General features: G+C 37.3%; 2 protein-coding genes across 6 annotated transcripts in view; both read right to left on the reverse strand.

Annotated features, from left to right (window-relative positions):
• Window positions 1-3,961, reverse strand: part of LOC133639471 (tetratricopeptide repeat protein 39B-like) — a 50,928-nt gene extending 46,967 nt beyond the window's left edge. The window contains exon 1 of the mRNA XM_062032778.1: window positions 3,887-3,961. The gene's annotated coding sequence lies outside the window, so the exon portion shown is untranslated. The remainder of the gene's footprint in view (window positions 1-3,886) is intronic.
• psip1a (PC4 and SFRS1 interacting protein 1a) overlaps window positions 3,577-21,636 on the reverse strand; it is a 35,321-nt gene continuing 17,261 nt past the window's right edge. For 2 of the 5 annotated variants that reach the window (XM_062032784.1, XM_062032783.1), the window contains 8 exons: window positions 21,405-21,594; window positions 21,265-21,332; window positions 19,635-19,690; window positions 19,354-19,424; window positions 14,089-14,190; window positions 13,800-14,001; window positions 4,068-4,149; window positions 3,578-4,002 (listed from right to left, as the gene is read on the reverse strand). In XM_062032784.1, the coding sequence (XP_061888768.1) occupies window positions 3,972-4,002; window positions 4,068-4,149; window positions 13,800-14,001; window positions 14,089-14,190; window positions 19,354-19,424; window positions 19,635-19,690; window positions 21,265-21,332; window positions 21,405-21,594 (802 nt within the window). In that variant the 3' untranslated portion in view covers window positions 3,578-3,971. Of the gene's footprint in view, window positions 4,003-4,067; window positions 4,150-13,799; window positions 14,002-14,088; window positions 14,191-19,353; window positions 19,425-19,634; window positions 19,691-21,264; window positions 21,333-21,404; window positions 21,595-21,636 lie in introns of all 5 variants that reach the window. The other 3 variants (XM_062032782.1, XM_062032781.1, XM_062032780.1) reach the window with 3 other exon arrangements.

Here is a 21,636-nt window from a genome sequence, read left to right on the forward strand (position 1 = left end):
ACAGCAGCACATACATATATATACAACACTGCAGCACATACATATATGTACAACACTGCAGCACATACATATATATACAACACTGCAGCACATACATATATATACAACACTGCAGCACATACATATATATACACAACACTGCAGCACATACATATATATACAACACTGCAGCACATACATATATATACAACACTGCAGCACATACATATATATACAACACTGCAGCACATACATATATATACAACACCGCAGCACATACATACATATACAACACCGCAGCACACACATATATATACAACACTGCAGCACATACATATATCTACAACACCGCAGCACATACATATATATACAACACTGCAGCACATACATATATATACAACACTGCAGCACATACATATATATACAACACCGCAGCACATACATATATATACAACACTGCAGCACATACATATATATACAACACTGCAGCACATACATATATATACAACACTGCAGCACATACATATATATACAACACCGCAGCACATACATATATATACAACACTGCAGCACATACATATATATACAACACTGCAGCACATACATATATATACAACACCGCAGCACATACATATATATACAACATATCTCCCTTTTTGAACTTTAGTTTTTCTTTCCTTGTAAACGTTACAAAATCACAATGTAGATGTGTTGTCTGTCTAATTATAAATAATGCAGACGAGGCGTGTTGGCTGAGTTCTTGACGTTTACTTTCACAGCGTGGCAACATGCAACACTTTTCGGGGCTACCGCGCATGCTCGTAACTCCCGTTGCATGCTGGGTAGTGTAGTTGTTATATTCTCTCGCTCATAACATTTTTCCCACTATAAAGAAATAATGTTAACTCAATAAAGTGTATTTCTTTTTTTAGCTTTAACTTTTCTTTTTTTTTTAGCATTGTAACCACATTTGCAAACAACTTTTCTATTCATAGAATTTTCTTTCAATAAAGAAATAAAGTGCAACAATGTCAAAGCATCATAACAAACAGTTATGTTCCAATAGCAGCAGAAGTGCACTTTTTGGAGAGCTGTATTATTTTCAGTTTTGTGCCCAAGGGACTGATTTTATTTAACACTATATTATTATTTATACACCTATAGTGATCACAGAGACAGCTTGTTTTTGTGTTACTGTATATATTTGTTTCTCTGAAAAATCCCACTTAATATACTTTGGGTAACAACAGTCAATATTTATTTATTTATTTTTTTAGGTGGGTAACAGTCAATATTTATTTATTTATTAGATTTTATTTTTTTATTATATAATAAAAGTGAGCTTTTGTTAAACCAAATATTGTGTTTTTTTTCCATATACAACAACCTATCTGGACTCCATAAGAGAATCCATAAGGAATCGGTTCGATAAGAGGATTCCATAATAGGCTCGAACTCGATAATTCCTTATCAAACATCATCCCTACATCTAAGTAAGATGAAATATGTCAAATAAGGGTGATATTTGCTTATTTTCTGTCTGATAAGATCATTCTTCTCACTAAGCAGATTTGATGTTAGAGTGTTTTACTTGTTTTAAGGGTTTTGCTCCTAAATGATGTCAGTAAGATATTACAGCTTGTTGCTGAGATTTGATGAGCTATATTGAGTAAAACATGCTTGAAACTAGAATATCAACTGTTGTGTCATCAACACTCACAAGTAGAAAACTACTTTTTTAAAGTCATCATTTTAATTTCTTACTTCAAGCATGAAGAAAAGAATCATGATGCTAAGCGCATATCATTATGTCAAGATAATGGCACTAGCATTTACTTCATTTAAGAATATTTTTCAACATATTGAGCAAAAAGGTCTCTTTTTTTCTACCAAGAAAAGTGCACTTGTTATTAGTGAGAATATACTTATTTTAAGCTATTTTTGAGTTCATTGAGGTTAGCTAATTTGACTTGTTTTGGAAAGTCTTGACAAGCAACATTTTCTTGTTCTATTGGCAGATAATTTTGCTTAGTTCAAATAAAATACCCCTCATTTTTGTATTTTTTTTCTTCTTGTTTTTGAACACTGACTTTTTGCAGTGTGGCTGCTGCCAGCTCATTATTAAGAAAAAATTACCGACAGGAAGGCGAGAAACACTTTTTATTTCAACAGACTCTCGCACCGTACCTGGCGTCGAAACTCTGAATTCCTATATTCACAATAAAAGCGCTGCTTAATCCTGCCTGCGCTAACAAAATAGGACGGTGTGCACAAGCTAGCAAGCTACAATGTATTTCTTGTAAAGTGTATAAAAAGGAGTATGGAAGCTGGACAAATAAGATGGCAAAAAGCAAGCACTTTCATGTGGTGTTGGACAGAAAGGAGGACTTTTATTCTCCTCCATTCGAAAATGTGGACGTTATCATCACTACTGTCTGATTCCTATCAATGCAAGTCATCAGAATCAGGCAGTTAGGGGTGTAACGGTACACAAAAATTTCGGTTCAGTACGTACCTCGGTTTAGAGGTCACGGTTCGGTTCATTTTCGGTACAGTAAGAAAACAACAAAATATACAGTAAATTTTTGGGTTATTTATTTGCAAAATCTTCCACCAAAAATATTTTTCTTAGTGTAATATTTGATGTGAAGTAATGAGAACCTTGGATAGGTCAATAATTCATAATAACATTGATTTTGATTCAATATTATGTTTTGAGCAATGACAGTTTGAAAGAAAACAAAACAGCTTTGTTTTATTAGTCAACATTGCAACTTTTTCTAAATGACATTTAACCTTTAAGCTTTTTTATTTCACTTTTGTTATGTTTTTGTTTATTTGAATAGTATTTTTAGAATGTGCCGTGGGCCTTTAAAACATTAGCTGTGGGCCGCAAATGGCCTCCGGGGCACACTTTTGACACCCCTGCTATAGATAATAAAAAATTAAAAGTGATAAATCTTTGGATAAAAAGCAGAGCCTGGCGACGCATGCGCGTTTAACATAACTCTCTCTCTCTCTCTCTCTCTCTCTCTCTCTCTGTCTCTGCCCCTCCCTCACCAATGCTGCACAATTTGTTTTGTTTTTAACCCCTTCTTAACCCTGAACGTACATTGAAAATACACGCAACCCTAACTCCAAATGCCGGACATTTGAGGCATTTAAGAAACTCCGCCCTGACAGCTCCGCAAAAGAGGACATGTCCGGTGAAAAGAGGACGTATGGTCAGTCTATCCTAGCCCGTTAGCTGCTAGCATGCCGTGTGTTGTGCCTCGGTGTGCATTGTTTACACAACGTGCGTTACGCTACTTAATATGTCCGTGTGGAAACTCGTTCGGTACACCTCCGAACCGAACCGGAACCCCCGTACCGAAACGGTTCAATACAAATACACGTACCGTTACACCCCTACTACTGTCTGATTCCGATCAATACAAGTCATCAGAATCAGGTAATACACCAACTTATATTCATGAAAGAAAGGAATCTATATGTGTTAAACATGCTTGTATTATCATTAAACATGTTTAACTTGTTGACCAAAACGTGTCTTTCATAAATAAATAAATATAAATGATATATATGAATGAGGTAGATCCCTGGACTTGGTCAATTGAAAAGTAGCTGGCCTGTGGGCCCCCCTGGTCTAGGAAGTTAGTACATAGATTTCTAATTTTGTGCAATTAATCATAAACATGTTGACACTACTTTATTATTTGACTCTGGAACAGATCAAACAGAAAGGCACACAAAATACTCTTATTTACACACGTTTAAAAGAATGTTTTGGAATGAAGCGGCTAAAGGTGCTTGTGGTGATCTGGTCGGGTCAAAACCCGCCCAGAAGTTGCTAACGTCGTCTACAACTACTACTACTTCCACCAATGGACTGAAAGCGCAGACAAACCGGTTCAGGTGATCGGTGATCAAGGTGGACACGGCATCCCAGTGTAAAGAACAGCAGCAAGGGTCTTGAGGTCTTCCTTGGGGACTCAGGTTAGGACTTCCTGAGTTTTGGGGACACTGCGGGACAAAGTGTCATTACACCTTGTAAACACTGTGTACTTTTATAAGAGACCTGCGGCTACCTGAGGGTTTCTCCAGTCGAGGCGTCTTCACGTGGTTCCTGCTTGTTCTCGTCAGGGCTCGGGTCTCCATCGCTGGTTTTGTCTGCACACACACACACACACACACACACACACACACACACACACACACACACACACACACACACACACACACACACACACACACACACACACACACACACACACACACACACACACACACACACACACACACACACACACACACACACACACACACACACACACACACACTCACAGGTTATCATTTGGAATGGGGACCAAGTTTTTGATCACCACTTGTGGGGACCACCTGTCAGGTTCAAACACTGATGACATCTATTAAACAAGACAAGAAGCAAAGAATCAAACAGAGACAGAATTAAATTTGGACTCAAATTTGAGGAGGGACGCGGCCACTGTACTCTCTGTACAGTCTTGCACCACGCTCTGCCAAAAGATTGCACTCCTTCTTTATTTGACTTTCTCCCCCACCCCCCACCCCACCTGACCACAGCTGCTTCCAAAGGGAAGTGGGTCGTAAACAGCGTTGCCTTTGGTTACCAAACAGTTCAAAAGAAGAGGTTGTGAAATACTTCAAAAAGAGTTCCACAGTGGAGTTTTACGAGCCTTCTTCTTGGTACGTTTCAAAGACAGCCCCTGTCCTTTTGTCTTCTTGTCAGGAACACAATGTAATACAAAGTTTTTTGTGATAACTTACAAACAATTATTCTAACACCACCCTTTCTACAGGTTGTGGAGGCATACAAAAAATGGTGTAAAATGTCCACTGGCCAGTTAGCTCATACACGTCTTTAAATCTCTGGATTGATGAAGTCATGTGCTGATCGTACTTACCCTGGGGAAAAAAAGAGTTAATATGGTTCATGGGGACCAAATTTGAATAATTTCGCATAATTCACACAAATGTGTACGTGACTACTGAGGACCATTTAGAAAAAAAAGTTCAAATGAAACATGACATGATGGTCAGCTGTCCTCTTATAGGAAGTTTCACCACTTAAATGTTCAAGCAAATCCTGCATCTTCTGTGACATGACTTAAAGGCCTACTGAAAGCCACTACTAGCGACCACGCAGTCTGATAGTTTATATATCAATGATGAAATCTTAACATTGCAACACATGCCAATACGGCCGGGTTAACTTATAAAGTGACATTTTACATTTCCCGCTAAACTTCCGGTTGAAAACGTCTATGTATGATGACGTATGCGTGTGACCTCAATAGTTAAACGGAAGTATTCAGACACCATTGAATCCAATACAAAAAAGCTCTGTTTTCATCTCAAAATTCCACAGTATTCTGGACATCTGTGTTGGTGAATCTTTTGCTATTTGTTTAATGAACAATGAAGACTGCAAAGAAGAAAGTTGTAGGTGGGATCGGTGTATTAGCGGCTGGCTGCAGCAACACAACCAGGACTTTGACTTGGATAGCAGACGCGCTATCCGACGCTAGCCGCCGACCGCACGGATGATCGGGTGAAGTCCTTCGTCCTTCCGTCGATCGCTGGAACGCAGGTGAGCACGGGTGTTGATGAGCAGATGAGGGCTGGCTGGCGTAGGTGGATAGCTAATGTTTTTAGCATAGCTCTGTGAGGTCCCGTTGCTAAGTTAGCTTCAATGGCGTCGTTAGCAACAGCATTGTTAACCTTCGTCAGCCTGGAAAGCATTAACCGTGTAGTTACATGTCCATGGTTTAATAGTATTGTTGATCTTCTGTCTATCCTTCCAGTCAGGGGTTTATTTCTTTTGTTTCTATCTGCATTTAAGCACGATGCTATCACGTTAGCTCCGTAGCTAAAGTGCTTCGCCGATGTATTGTCGTGGAGATAAAAGGCACTGTGAATGTCCATTTTGCGTTCTCGACTCTCATTTTCAAGAGGATATAGTATCCCAGGTGGTTTAAAATACAAATCCGTGATCCACAATAGAAAAAGGAGAAAGTGTGGAATCCAATGAGCCAGCTTGTACCTAAGTTACGGTCAGAGCCAAAAAACATACGTCCTACACTGCACTCTAGTCCTTCACTCTAACGTTCCTCATCCACGAATCTTTCATCCTCGCTCAAATTAATGGGGTAATCGTCGCTTTCTCGGTCCTAATCGCTCTCGCTGCTGGTGTAAACAATGGGGAAATGTGAGGAATACTAGCTCCTGTGACGTCACGCTACTTCTGCTACAGGCAAGGCTTTTTTTTTTTATCAGCGAGCAAAAGTCGTTGTTCTCTACTAAATCCTTTCAGCAAAAATATGGCAATATCGTGAAATGATCAAGTATGACACATAGAATGGACCTGCTATCCCCGTTTGAATAAAAAAAATTCATTTCAGTAGGCCTTTAAAGGTGCTATTTAGCAGTGATGAAGTTGTCTGCAACTCCAACTAGCATATATAGAAGGATGGAACATTCTGAATGTGAATGTAATAATATTTTCATAATCATGCTGTATGAAAATGTCATCCTAAGGAACACTAAACCAGATTTTGTTTTTGGAAAACTATATAAGTTTTACCTAAGGATGGATACCATACAGAATCACAGTACTATTAATGCCAGGATAACAAATGTTTCACTTTTCAAGAAAATTAATTTTTACAAATATTTGAAACACGTAAACAAAGTAACCCAAATCTCCCTGTGGTGGGATCAATAAAGGATTATCTTATCTTACCTTAAACCACAGAAATAAAATACAAACTCATTTTAAACACTTAGGCATCTTCAGAATGGATTTGACTATCATTTAAAAAGGTTTCCCTTTAGGGGACCTGTTTTTTTTGTCCCCATACCGTCAGAGGTCCCCTAAAGGTGACTGTGTAAAGCAGGCCTGGGCAATTATTTTGACTCGGGGGCCACATTTAGAGAAAAAAATGTGCCTGGGGGCCGGTATATCTATTTTTAGGAACGCTAATACAAAACCTCACAATAATGTCTGATTGAATGCTAAAAATGTTATGACAGACCGCCTTAAAAAACAGAATAGAATTGCAAATTTTTCTATAAACGATAAAACACTGAATATTGACAAAATATGAACGTCACACCCCCTTTCGATCCACATATTTTACAATCAAGTGAAACACAACAAAAATGCAACAAACAGTGAAATATGAACACGAAGGGTACAAAATAAAGCCACCTACAATCTGATATTTGCTGAATTTCCCCCAGGGATCAAAAAAGTACTTTCTATTCTATTTAGAGATGCGTGGACAGGCAATTATTTCATCCGCAACCGCATCACAAAAGTCGCCATCCACCCGAACTAACATTTTATCAAAACCACAACCGCCCGCCACCCACCCGTTGTTATATATCTACTATAGATGGGGTAGGATAAAGGGTAAAGGGGTAGGATTAAATAAGCTTTGCTTCTTCCTACTCCTTTTCGGGCATGATGTAAATTAAATGATATGAAATTGTGTGATGTATTATGATGTAAATGTGTTCATGTTCGAAATAAACTAAAAGAAAGAAAGATGATGCAAGGCATTAGTGAGGTTAGAAAGCTTTTGGCTGTTAAAGAAAGGAGACTGATCCAATGCAGCAGAGACAATCAATGTGTGCCACGCATTAATATCTCTTGGCCACGCATTAGTGGCTTAGAGATATTAATGCGTGATAATATTATTTATCATTATTATAATATTATTGTCATTTCCATTAAGAAAGTGTTGACTATTATTATTTTTTTCCCCTGGTCTTTAGTATTCCCTTTTTTAGTTTGTCGCGTACCACGTTTGCTACCATCTTTTTATTATTTTCTTCTTCTTCTGTTGTGTTGTGTTGTGCTGTGTCACGCCAAATTTCTTCCCCCTACAAAAACCTTCCCCCGTCCCCCATTTACTTCCGTGGTCATGTTTCCTCTTACGTCATTGACAGCGATCGATAGCACTTCAGCTTTGACTGCCCGTCGCTGGAAGGATACTTCGTCTTTGACAGCTGCTGGAATCTGAAGAAATCGATGATTGTTTTTTTTTGTACAGGCGCGAAACAGGACAGTTGCGTGCCGGTTAAGGACCCCCGGCAACTTTGTGACTTTATTGGACGCAGCCCCGGAAGTAAATGGGAGGGGGAAAGTTTTTGTAGGGGGGAAGAAATTTGGCGTGACAGCTGCAGCAGTGCCTGATGAATAATTGCCTGTTTCAAAGAGTGCTGCTCGTTTTTCCTATGTGGGTAACAACATTTAACTATGTTTATATATTTCCGAATTGGTTCAACCGCCACCCGCCTGAATCTATTTAAAACCTATTTTTTTCATCATGCATCCGCCCGACCCGCGGAGTATCCGCGGACTCCGCGGTTGTGTCCGCAAACCGCGCATCTCTAATTCTATTCTATTCTATATATCACTAAGCTTTAGAACTTTGTTGTGAAAATCTCCTTCCGCGTCTGTGGAAACGCTTCCCGCCCACACTGCTTGGTGCCTCGTCTGAGCTGCTGTGACGTAGATGACCATAGTAAATAATTAGATGACCATGGTCACTAATTAGATGACCATGGTCACTAGTACTGTATATCATCCCTAAGTGCAGATTCCAAGCATAGAAAGACTTAGTATAGTTGAAGACTTCCGGTCATTAGAAAACATCACTGCACATCATAATGGCAGCTACACTTTCTATCTTAAAGACCTACTGAAAGCCACTACTAGCGACCACGCAGTCTGATAGTTTATATATCAATGATGACATCTTAACATTGCAACACATGCCAATACGGCCGGGTTAACTTAGAAAGTGACATTTTAAATTTCCCGCTAAACTTCCGGTTCAAAACGCCTTTGGAGGATGACGTATGCGCGTGACGTAGCCAGTAGAACACAGGTATGGCTTCCCCATTGAAGCCAATACGAAATAGCTGTTTTCATGTCATTATTCCACAGTATTCTGGACATCTGTGTTGGTGAATCTGTTGCAATTGGTTCATTGCATTATGGAGAAAGAAGCTGAGCAAGCAAAGAAGAAAGTTGTCGGTGCGAAGCGGAGTATTTTGCGAGGGAAGTCCGCAACACAACACAGTCGGTGTTTCATTGTTTACATTCCCGGAAGATGCAGTCAAGATCGAAGAACTCGGACAACAGAGACTCTTACCAGGAGGACTTTGACTTCGTTAACAGACGCAGATGCGATACCGTGAGTACGCTTCCAAACATTTGATCGCTTGCTATAACTAGCTCGAGCTAGTAGCTAGGAGCTAGCTTAACAAACACCTAGGTGTTTGTTATGCGGGATTAATTTGTGGCATATTAAATATAAGCCTGGTTGTGTTGTGGCTAATAGAGTATATAGATGTCTTGTGTTTATTTACTGTTGTAGTCATTCCCAGCTGAATATCAGGTCCCACCAGCGCGCTTCCAAACATTTGATTGCTTGCCCGTACGTGCGTGTCACGTACGTAACTTTGGTTAAATATATAAGCTTTATGAACCTTGGGTTAGGTGAACGGTTCTTTGGGCTGAGTGAGTGTGTGTGTTGTGCAGGGGTTTGAATTGTATTGGCGGGTTATATATACGGGATCCCGTCCATATTACCCGCTCGAGCTATAAGTAGCTCGAGCTAGTAGCTAGGAGCTAGCATAACAAACACCAAGGTGTTTGTTATGCGGGATTAATTTGTGGCATATTAAATATAAGCCTGGTTGTGTTGTGGCTAATAGAGTATATATATGTCTTGTGTTTATTTACTGTTGTAGTCATTCCCAGCTGAATATCAGGTCCCACCTGCGCATCCCAAACATTTGATTGCTTGCCGTTTTTTATCAGCGACCAAAAGTTGCGATCTTTATCGTCGTTATTCTATACTAAATCCTTTCAGCAAAAATATGGCAATATCGCGAAATGATCAAGTATGACACATAGAATAGATCTGCTATCCCCGTTTAAATTAAAAAATTTCATTTCAGTAGGCCTTTAAAGATCTCAAAAAATTATTTGGGAATGTCCGGCAGGCCTGATTGAAAAGCTCAACGGGCTACATGTGGCCTTCATTTACCCAGGTCTGGTGTAAACAGAGCGATGTCCCCATTAAGTAAGCATTGCCAGAACACACACACACACACACACTTAAGAGTCAAGCTCAGACGAGCAAAAACCACGGCAAGGACGAGCACCAGGAGAGCATGTGATGTGAGCGTGTCTACCCAGGACTTTGAGAAGATCATTACAATTTCCTGCTAATTGGACACGCTCGGCCTGAGAAAGGAACCGTTTGATGGAAGCCCTCGTTAAGTCGGGCGCATTCATCCGGCCAGGCGGGTCGCTCACACCGCTGAGGATGTGGTCTGCAGAACTCCTGTAATCCCTTTTATTTAGGCGACCACAGAGAACCTGTGATCTGCTAAAAAAAAAAAGGTAAAGGGGATGCAGGCGGACAAAACTCGACTTTCCAACAGTGCCCAGTTTTCAGCTGGTTTTGTGACTCATCAGCGGGCCTGCAGAGCACCTCAAGTGACTTACCCGGACTTTTTCCACATTGATATTTCACTCACACGTGCTTCACCGCCGCCGGTGCCAGTACAACGAACACGCGATCAATGCCAGTACAACTAACACGCTATCAAGGAGACAGGACTAAAAATACAGGCACACAGACGCAGTGTTTTTACACACTCAGCCTTGTCCTCACTTATGGCGGACAAAATCAAGTTAAATAAAAAATACATCTTTAAAAGGGGAACTGCAGTTTTTTGGAATTTTGCCTATCGTTCACAATCATTAAGAAAGACATGACCATAGATTAAAAAATAAATAAAAGCATTCTAACTCATAAATAAATGTAAACAAAAGCCAATGGGAGGCACATAAAACCCAATAAATAACCATCCAAAAAAGCGCTAACAATACTCCATTTCTACATTTCGTGAATATTAACCAAGTATTAGTGATATTGTTATTATAAGCCAGGGGTCACCAACGCGGTGCCCGCGGGCACCAGGTAGCCCGTAAGGACCAGATGAGCCTGTTCTAAAAATAGCTCAAATAGCAGCACTTACCAGTGAGCTGCATCTATTTTTTAAATTGTATTTATTTACTAGCAAGCTGGTCTCGCTTTGCCCGACATTTTTAATTCTAAGAGAGACAAAACTCAAATAGAATTTGAAAATCCAAGAAAATATTTTAAAGACTTGGTCTTCACTTGTTTAAATAAATGCATGAATTTTTTTACTTTGCTTTTTATAACTTTCAGAAAGACAATTTTAGAGTAAAAATACAACCTTAAAAATTATTTTAGGATTTTTAAACAAATATACCTTTTTACCTGTTATATTCCTTCCTCTTCTTTCCTGGCAATTTAAATTAATGTTCAAGTAAATTTATTTTTTTTATTGTAAAGAATAATAAATACATTTTAATTTAATTTTTCATTTTAGCTTCTGTTTTTTCGACAAAGAATATTTGTGAAATATTTCTTCAAACTTATGATGATTAAAATTCAAAAAAATTATTCTGGCAAATCCAGAAAATCTGTAGAATCAAATTTAAATCTTATTTCAAAGTCTTTTGAATTTCTTTTAAAATTTTTGTTCTGGAAAATCTAGAAGAAATAATGATTTGTCTTTGTTAGAAATATAGCTTGGTCCAATTTGCTATATATTCTAACAAAGTGTAGATTGGATTTTAACCAATTTAAAACATGTCATCAAAATTCTAAAATTAATCTTAATCAGGAAAAATTACTAATGATGTTCCATAAATTATTTTTTCAATTTTTTCAAAAAGATTCGAATTAGCTAGTTTTTCGCTTCTTTTTTTCGGTTGAATTTTGAATTTTAAAGAGTCGAAATTGAAGATAAACTATGTTTCAAAATTTATTTGTCATTTTTTTTGTGTTTTCTCCTCTTTTAAACCACGGTTCGGTTCATTTTCGGTACAGTAAGAAAACAACAAAATATAAATTTTTGGGTTATTTATTTACCAAATTTGCAAAATCTTCCACCAAAAATATTTTTCTTAGTGTAATATTTGATGTGAAGTAATGGGAACCTTGGATAGGTCAATAATTCATAATAACATTGATTTTGATTCAATTTTATGTTTTGAGCAATGACAGTTTGAAAGAAAAAAAAAAAACAGCTTTATTTTATTAGTCAGCAGTAGGGATGATGTTTGATAAGAAATCATCGAGCCAATTATCGAATCCTCTTATCGAACCGATTCCTTATCGATTCTCTTATCAAATCCAGATAGGTTGTTGTATATGGAAAAAAACACAATATTTGGTTTAACAAAAGCTCACTTTTATTTTATAAGAAAAAAATAGAATAAAATAAATAAATAAATATTGACTGTTACCCCCCTAAAAAAAGTAAAATAAATAAATATTGACTGTTGTTACTCAAAGAATATTAAGTGGGATTTTTCAGAAAAACAAATATATACAGTAACACAAAAACAAGCTGTCTCTGTGATCACTATAGGTGAATAGCCATGCCTTGAGGCGTTTTTTCCGGTCCATTATTTTTGCTGCTTGTGTGTCATTAGACTGAGCTACGTCATTTCCTGTGATGTCCCACAGGGCATTTCTTGTGGGACGGGATTCTTTCCCAGGGATTCGAATAAAGAACCAACTCTTTTTCTTTACTATAGTGGCCTCGATAACGGGAACTGGTTCTCAAAAAGGGATTCGAGTCCATGGAATCGGTTCTTTTCTTATCGAACGGTTCTTTTCTTATTGAACAACCGGGAGAACCGGTTTCGAACATCATCCCTAGTCAACATTGCAACTTTTTCTAAATTACATTAAACCTTTAAGCTTTTTTATTTCACTTTTGTTATGTTTTGGTTTATTTTAATAGTGTTTTTAGAATGTGCCGTGGGCCTTTAAAACATTAGCTGTGGGCCGCAAATTTTTTGACACCCCTGCTATAGATAATAAAAAATTAAATGTGATAAATCTATGGATAAAAAGCAGAGCCTGGCGACGCATGCGCGTTTATCATAACTCTCTCTCTCTCTCTGTCTCTGCCCCTCCCTCACCAATGCTGCTGTTTGTTTTGTTTTTAACCCCTTCTTAACCCTGAACGTACATTGAAAATACACGCAACCCTAACTCCAAATGCCGGACATTTGAGGCATTTAAGAAACTCCGCCCTGACAGCTCCGCAAAAGAGGACATGTCCGGTGAAAAGAGGACGTATGGTCAGTCTATCCTAGCCCGTTAGCTGCTGGCATGCCGTGTGTTGTGCCTCGGTGTGCATTGTTTACACAACGTGCGTTACGCTACTTAATATGTCCGTGTGGAAATTTGTTCGGTACACCTCCGAACCGAACCGGAACCCCCGTACCGAAACGGTTCAATACAAATACACGTACCGTTACACCCCTTACTACTACTAAAAGACAAGTTGTCTAGTATGTTCACGCTTATTTAATGCCAAAATTGTTCTTTTATTGCATAATAAATGTATGTTTAACATATCATAAGACTTTCTGTTAAAACAAAGTCAATAATGGAATTTTTTGTGGTCCCCTTTATTTTGAAAAAGAACAGAAAAGTATCTAAATACATATTAGTACCGGTACCAAAATATTGGGTTAACTCTAACCCTTAAAACATTGGCTGTAAAGTTGAAAAGGGTTAAACAGTTTGACCCAGTAACAGATGATTTCTATTGCCTTTATCACCGACTGTATGAGAAGGCACCTTGAAGGTTGTACAGTATTTTCAAAAAAGCGACACCTAGCTGTGAAGTAGTTGTACTACCAGTACCTGAGTTGTTTTCCCGCGCTTGCTCCGCTCTCTTCAGCGTCCCCTTCTTGGCCTCCTCGTGCTGCCGCTGCTCAGCCAAGGACTTGTTGAGCACCTGGCTGAGCGCGCAGTCGCCTTCTCCCACCAGGAACATGCTCTTGAACTTGTTGTACAACATGCTGGCTTTGTCCATCACGTCCTGGCTGGCCTTGAACCGTCGGATCTGGACCACGGGTGAAAACAAACAAGGCATACGTCGGTGTGGTGCGCCATCATAAAGGTAAGTTAGCGTGTATTTACTATGTCTGACCTTTTTTAAGGTGGCGATTAGCTCGCTTTGCTTATGCAAGTGCTGAGTGGTCACCTGAAGGGAGCTGAGCTCATCCAGAGCGTCCAGGCACTTCTTCACATCCTGAACACACACAAAACCTGTTGATCATCAGGTCTACACTGCAAAAACTGCAATGTAAGTAAGATGAAATATCTCTAATAAGGGTGATATTTGCTTATTTTCTGTCTGATAAGATCATTCTTCTCACTAAGCAGATTTGATGTTAGAGTGTTTTACTTGTTTTAAGTGTTTTGCTCCTAAATGATGTCAGTAAGATATTACAGCTTGTTGCTGAGATTTGATGAGCTATATTGAGTAAAACATGCTTGAAACTAGAATATCAACTGTTGTGTCATCAACACTCACAAGTAGAAAACTACTTTTTTAAAGTCATCATTTCTTATTTCAAGCATGAAAAAAATAATCATGATGCCGAGTGCATATCATTATGTCAAGATAATGGCACTAGCATTTACTTCATTTAAGAATATTTTTCAACATATTGAGCAAAAAGGTCTCTTTTTTTTCTACCAAGAAAAGTGCACTTGTTATTAGTGAGAATATACTTATTTTAAAGGTATTTTTGGGTTCATTGAGGTTAGCTAATTTGACTTGTTTTGGAAAGTCTTGACAAGCCACATTTTCTTGTTCTATTGGCAGATAATTTTGCTTAGTTCAAATAAAATACTTCTAATTTTTGTATTTTTCTTTTTGAACACTGACTTTTTGCAGTGTAGTCCTTTGTTCAACTTATTTAGTTATACTAGTGGTGTTCCTCAAGGTTCCATTTTAGGTGCACTCTATTTCATTACGTGGGCTATTCAACTGGTGGCATGCGGGTTCAGTTAAAAAAAAAAAAAACATGTAAGAGACTCACATTTTTGCAGCAGATTCTTAAAAACACGAGAATGCTGTCATATCTTTGACTAGCTTTTTCGCTAAAAAAAACCTCTGTAACTTTGACAAAATAAATGTCTACTGTAGAGGATAAAAACACTTTTTTGGATGAATACTTTTCCCTGCAAAAAGTGAAATCTAAGTAAGATGAAATATGTCAAATAAGGGTGATATTTGCTTATTTTCTGTCTGATAAGATCATTCTTCTCACTAAGCAGATTTGATGTTAGAGTGTTTTTTTGTTTTGCTCCTAAATGATGTCAGTAAGATATTACAGCTTGTTGCTGAGATTTGATGAGCTATATTGAGTAAAACATGCTTGAAACTAGAATATCAACTGTTGTGTCATCAACACTCACAAGTAGAAAACTACTTTTTTAAAGTAATAATCAAAAATCATGATGTGGAGTGCATATCATTATGTCAAGATAATGGCACTAGCATTTACTTCATTTAAGAATATTTTTCAACATATTGAGCAAAAAGGTCTCTTTTTTTCTACCAAGAAAAGTGCACTTGTTATTGAGAATATACTTATTTTAAGCTATTTTTGGCTTCATTGAGGTTAGCTAATTTGACTTGTTTTGGAAAGTCTTGACAAGCCGAATTTTCTTGTTCTATTGGCAGATAATTTTGCTTAGTTCAAATAAAATACCCCTAATTTTTGTATTTTTTTTTCTTGTTTTTGAACACTGACTTTTTGCAGTGTAGTCCTTTGTTCAACTTATTTAGTTATACTAGTGGTGTTCCTCAAGGTTCCATTTTAGGTGCACTCTATTTCATTACGTGGGCTATTCAACTGGTGGCATGCGGGTTCAGTTAAAAAACAAACATGTAAGAGACTCACATTTTTGCAGCAGATTCTTAAAAACACGAGAATGCTGTCATATAGATGATATTTGACTAGCTTTTTCGCAAAAAAAACCAACCCTCTGTCACTTTGACAAAATAAATGTCTACTGTAGAGGACACTGGTTGTCTGGAATATACAAAATAAGAATATTCTGAAAAAGTGGTCCCCTAAACGCTCCATGCAGAAATAGGACGGTAACATATTTTGTCATGCAAGTAAATATATAAACACTTTTTTGGAAGAATACTTTTCACTGCAAAAAGTGAAATCTCAGTTAGATGAAATATCTCAAATAAGGGTGATATTTGCTTATTTCCTGTCTGATAAGATCATTTTTCTCACTAAGCAGATTTGATGTTAGAGTGTTTTACTTGTTTTAAGTGTTTTGCTCCTAAATGATGTCAGTAAGATATTACAGCTTGTTGCTGAGATTTGATGAGCTATATTGAGTAAAACATGCTTGAAACTAGAATATCAACTGTTGTGTCATCAACACTCACAAGTAGAAAACTACTTTTTTAAAGTACCGTAATCATTTCTTAATTCAAGCATGAAAAAAATAATAATGATGCCGAGTGCATATCATTATGTCAAGATAATGGCACTAGCATTTACTTCATTTAAGAATATTTTTCAACATATTGAGCAAAAAGGTCTCTCTTTTTTTTCTACCAAGAAAAGTGCACTTGTTGTTAGTGAGAATATACTTATTTTAAAGGTATTTTTGGGTTAATTGAGGTTAGCTAATTTGACTTGTTTTGGAAAGTCTTGACAAGCCAAATTTTCTTGTTCTACTGGCAGATAATTTTGCTTAGTTCAAATAAAATACTTCTAATTTTTGTATTTTTCTTTTTGAACACTGACTTTTTGCAGTGTAGTGCTTTGTTCAACTTATTTAGTTATACTAGTGGTGTTCCTCAAGGTTCCATTTTATTTATTTATTTATTTATTTTTATTTTTATTTTTATTTTTTTTTTATTTTTATAATGTCCTGCCCAGCTTCTCGGGCAAATCATATAGTAGATGTAGATGCCCATATCGGCTGTTCAGATTTACTTTACAAAAGAGAAGTGTAGGATACTTCTCTTGTTGCCTTACTTGTATTTTGACTTTATTAAATGTATTTATATTATCATTTGGTGCAGCCGGGCCGGAGCAGGAGGGGATAGAAAGAGAGAAAAAGGAAGACAGAGGGGGGAATTGTGGGGACAAGAGGGGGATTAGACAGAGAGACAAAAACAACAACAGCAAACACAACAACAACAACAACAGAGCAACATCAGCAAATACGACATGTACAAATATGATGGTAAAAGTAATAGCAAATAAGCAGTTAGCGAAAATTAAAAAAAAAAAAAAAAATACAGAAATGACAATGAGCATTATTACACTAAAAATGGAGCAATATGAATACCAATAGAAATAGTGCTATTGATAATAAACAATACCAGTACTTTACCTTTATTATCAACAATACAATTGTTCAAATGCAACAATACATATACGTAATGATAACTTGAGATACGAAAGAATGCAGAAAAATGGAGGGGAAGAAAGAGAAGCAACCTTAACCTTGTAGATTGTTATAGTAACAATAGGTTAAGCTTTGTCAGTGTGCCATGTGTTATACCCAGTTTACCCTAGGGCAACAACGTTAATATATGTTTGATGAAACGTGATTATGTGCATGAGTGTATGTGTGCATATGTACTTGTATATGTACAGTATGTGTATGTGTGCTTGTACAGTGAATGGTTCCATTTTAGGTGCACTCTATTTCATTACGTGGGCTATTCAACTGGTGGCATGCGGATTCAGTTAAAAAAACAAAAACATGTAAGAGACTCACATTTTTGCAGCAGATTCTTAAAAACACGAGAATGCTGTCATATCTTTGACTAGCTTTTTTGCTAAAAAAAAAACCTCTGTAACTTTGACAAAATAAATGTCTACTGTAGAGCATAAAAACACTTTTTTGGATGAATACTTTTCCCTGCAAAAAGTGAAATCTAAGTAAGATGAAATATGTCAAATAAGGGTGATATTTGCTTATTTTCTGTCTGATAAGATCATTCTTCTCACTAAGCAGATTTGATGTTAGAGTGTTTTACTTGTTTGAAGTGTTTTGCTCCTAAATGATGTCAGTAAGATATTACAGCTTGTTGCTGAGATTTGATGAGCTATATTGAGTAAAACATGCTTGAAACTAGAATATCAACTGTTGTGTCATCAACACTCACAAGTAGAAAACTACTTTTTTAAAGTCATCATTTCTTATTTCAAGCATGAAAAAAAAAATCATGATGCCGAGTGCATATCATTATGTCAAGATAATGGCACATTTACTTCATTTAAGAATATTTTTCAACATATTGAGCAAAAAGGTCTCTCTTTTTTTCTACCAAGAAAAGTGCACTTGTTATTAGTGAGAATATACTTATTTTAAGCTATTTTTGGGTTCATTGAGGTTAGCTAATTTGAATTGTTTTGGAAAGTCTTGACAAGCCACATGTTTTCGTTCTATTGGCAGATAATTTTGCTTAGTTCAAATAAAATACCCCTCATTTTTGTATTTTTCTTTCTTCTTTTTGAACACTGACTTTTTGCAGTGTAATCACTCCTTCCTTAAATGCATGACGCACTGACCAGTACAATGCCAGATATGATTTTCTGGTTTAGCAGCTGGACGGAGTAAGAAGAATTAGGATCAACATTTGACTAAATTGACATGACAAGCGTCTATAGGAAGACATAACGATCAAGGAATCTATTCTATAAAAAAATGTTTAATGGTATGGGAGTTCTGAACTCCTGTTTTCATGCCATCGTTGTATTGAGCAGCATGCCAAAGCGTGGATGTGTCTCAGCTTCTCATAGCAGCGGATGTATTTTTCAAACAGCACACTTGGTGAGACTGAATATCAACTAGCGGTGTCCCGATACGACTTTTTCAACTTCCGATACCGATATTGGAGCCTTGAGTATTGGCCGATAGAGATTTACTGTACCGAAAATGAACCGAACCGTGACCTCTGAACCGACGTACGTACCGAACCCACATTTTTGTGTACTGTTACACCCCTAGAATTAACATGATTTCTTGTGGTAAACAATTGCTAGCTTTCATTTGCCCTTTTGGAACCGATACCTAAAAAAAGCAATGAATGACTGCAATGTTCACAATTAGGTAGTAAACTCTATTTAAACATGATCATTCATGCGTTTATGTATTCTTAGTTTTCACACACCGAGGCTACATGGGGCAGCAAACACAGCGATTAATTGTATCTTGTCATAAATGGATTTTATTCTGTCTATGTAGATGTCACATGGTGGAACATTAGCAGGAAGAGGGAATAACTCGCAGGTTCTATTTCCAGAAAGGTCAACACATCCCTGTCTTCATTAAATACTACGAAAGGCGGTCTTGCTGTGTCACCTCCTTGTGACGCATTCGGGACTCTTTATTTCCAAACAAAAGCAGAATCACTCACGGGGTTGTCTATCTTCAGGGAAATCTTGATTTCACCATGCAGCCGCTGGAGTTTCACATCTGTGGATATTTCTGTGAAGAAGGATTTAATAGTTGTTCTTCATTTCCTTTTTCAAAAGAACTGGCAAGCAATGGAGAGGAAAGGGGACTTCACTCTAACAAGGGATCTACTTAAGACACCAAAGTACAGAACATCATTTTAATGATGGTTTCATCATTAAAATGATTACTTCTTAGGAAGTCGTGTTTACAAGCGAAGTTAGCTTTGCTGTATTCACTCACCCTTTTTCTTGGCTCCGGCCCGCTCTTCAGTCTTCTTTGCGTCGTCTTTGCTTGCTCTGTTTGGAGACAAAAAAGCAAGAACTATACCACCCCAGAAATGACGCTATATCTTATTGCATATGTGAAAAAAACATTTTGAAATGGTTCTATTATAATTTATATGCATAATAACATAGAAATGCACCTTTTTTTCAGGGCCAACACCTATTATTAGTAGTCAAGGAGGCTGATAACCGATATTTGGAGCCGATATTCATTTGCAGTTAAATTTAGTTACACATGAATAGTATATGTCAGCAAACAGCTGGACAAGGCTTTCAGTTTTTTTTCCGCATTATTTTTTAGAAAATGTCGGCCCAGTAGCGACATGTTTCATGTGGCACTAGTATTATGGTTCATTTAGCAGCAAACAACATTAGGGGATGTCACAAACACCTCCACTACGTGTGTCTAAGAGGAGGATCAACATTTGGATTTCAAAATATGGGAAATCTCCTGGGAAAATTGGTAAAAAAAATGGGATCTCTCTACTTCATAATAACCTGCAAGCTAACTCATTTTTTTAGCAGTTAACAAATGTATTACATTGTGAGGTTTCCTTGTGAGGAACCCTGAAATAGGTTGGTTGGTTGAAGTTTATGTCAAACATGCGTACAGTTTCTGAGCTGCAGCTTAGCACACTGCAAAAAGTCAGTGTTCAAAAAGAAGAAAAAAAATAATACAAAAATGAGGGCTATTTTATATGAACTAAGCAAAATTATCTGCCAATAGAACAAGAAAATATGGCTTGTCAAGACTTTCCAAAACAAGTCAAATTAGCTAACCTCAATGAACCCAAAAATAGCTTAAAATAAGTATATTCTCACTAATAACAAGTGCACTTTTCTTGCTGGAAAAACAATTAGACCTTTTTGCTCAATATGTTGTAAAATATTCTTAAATGAAGTAAATGCTAGTGCCATTATCTTGACATAATGATATGCGCTCGGCATCATGATTTTTTTTTTTCATGTTTGAAGTAAGAAATGATGACTTTAAAAAAGTAGTTTTCTACTTGTGAGTGTTGATGACAACAGTTGATATTCTAGTTTCAAGCATGTTTTACTCAATATAGCTCATCAAATCTCAGCAACAAGCTGTAATATCTTACTGACATCATTTAGGAGCAAAACACTTCAAACAAGTAAAACACTCTAACATAAAATCTGCTTAGTGAGAAGAATTATCTTATCAGACAGAAAATAAGCAAATCCTTATTTGAGATATTTCATCTTACTTAGATTTCACTTTTTGCAGTGCAGAAAGGAGCACCGGTTCTTACTACTAACTTGCTCTCTGCTAAACATTTTTATTTTTTTTAATACTAAATACCGGTATCATATGTGTATACATTGAATCTGGTGATGTATTTCTACTGTAGTTGTAATCAATAAATAAATAGAAATTGGCTGATACCAATAATAGTCAAAATGGCAAATATCGGCGCCGATAATCGGTTGATCCCTGTAATATATGGAGACATGTATTGTTATCGCAGGAGGCCGCAATATATATTTTAGGCTATATTGCACATTCCTAATTAGCACCATTGCTCGTCACTCGGCACTTAAACTTTGGTGGTATCACTTACTCGTCTTTCCGCCGACGTGCATCTTTGTCCGTTTCAGAGTTCTGATGTTTTTTCCTGCCTTTGGTCTTCTAGGATACACAAACATACATGGTAATGATGACAAGATGTTTGCCTAACGCAAAAACAAGGTAGACACTTGCCTCCTCATCATCTGAGGCGCCGGGGGAGGTACCCTCCTTGGACTGCACATTCTTCTTCTTCTTGGCTTCCGGCTCTTTCCCTTCACTGTCTTTCCCTTTGGCGTTCTCCTTCCTCCGCTTATCTTCCTCGCCGCTCTTGGACTTGTCCTCCGCCGTCCTCTTTCTCTTTCTGTCTGACTCGGCGGCATCTCTGAGAGAGAGAGAGAGAGAGCATCACTTGCATTATTTTGTA

The sequence above is a fragment of the Entelurus aequoreus genome, linkage group LG22 (genome assembly GCF_033978785.1).
Source record: "Entelurus aequoreus isolate RoL-2023_Sb linkage group LG22, RoL_Eaeq_v1.1, whole genome shotgun sequence".
Taxonomy (NCBI): domain Eukaryota; kingdom Metazoa; phylum Chordata; class Actinopteri; order Syngnathiformes; family Syngnathidae; genus Entelurus; species Entelurus aequoreus.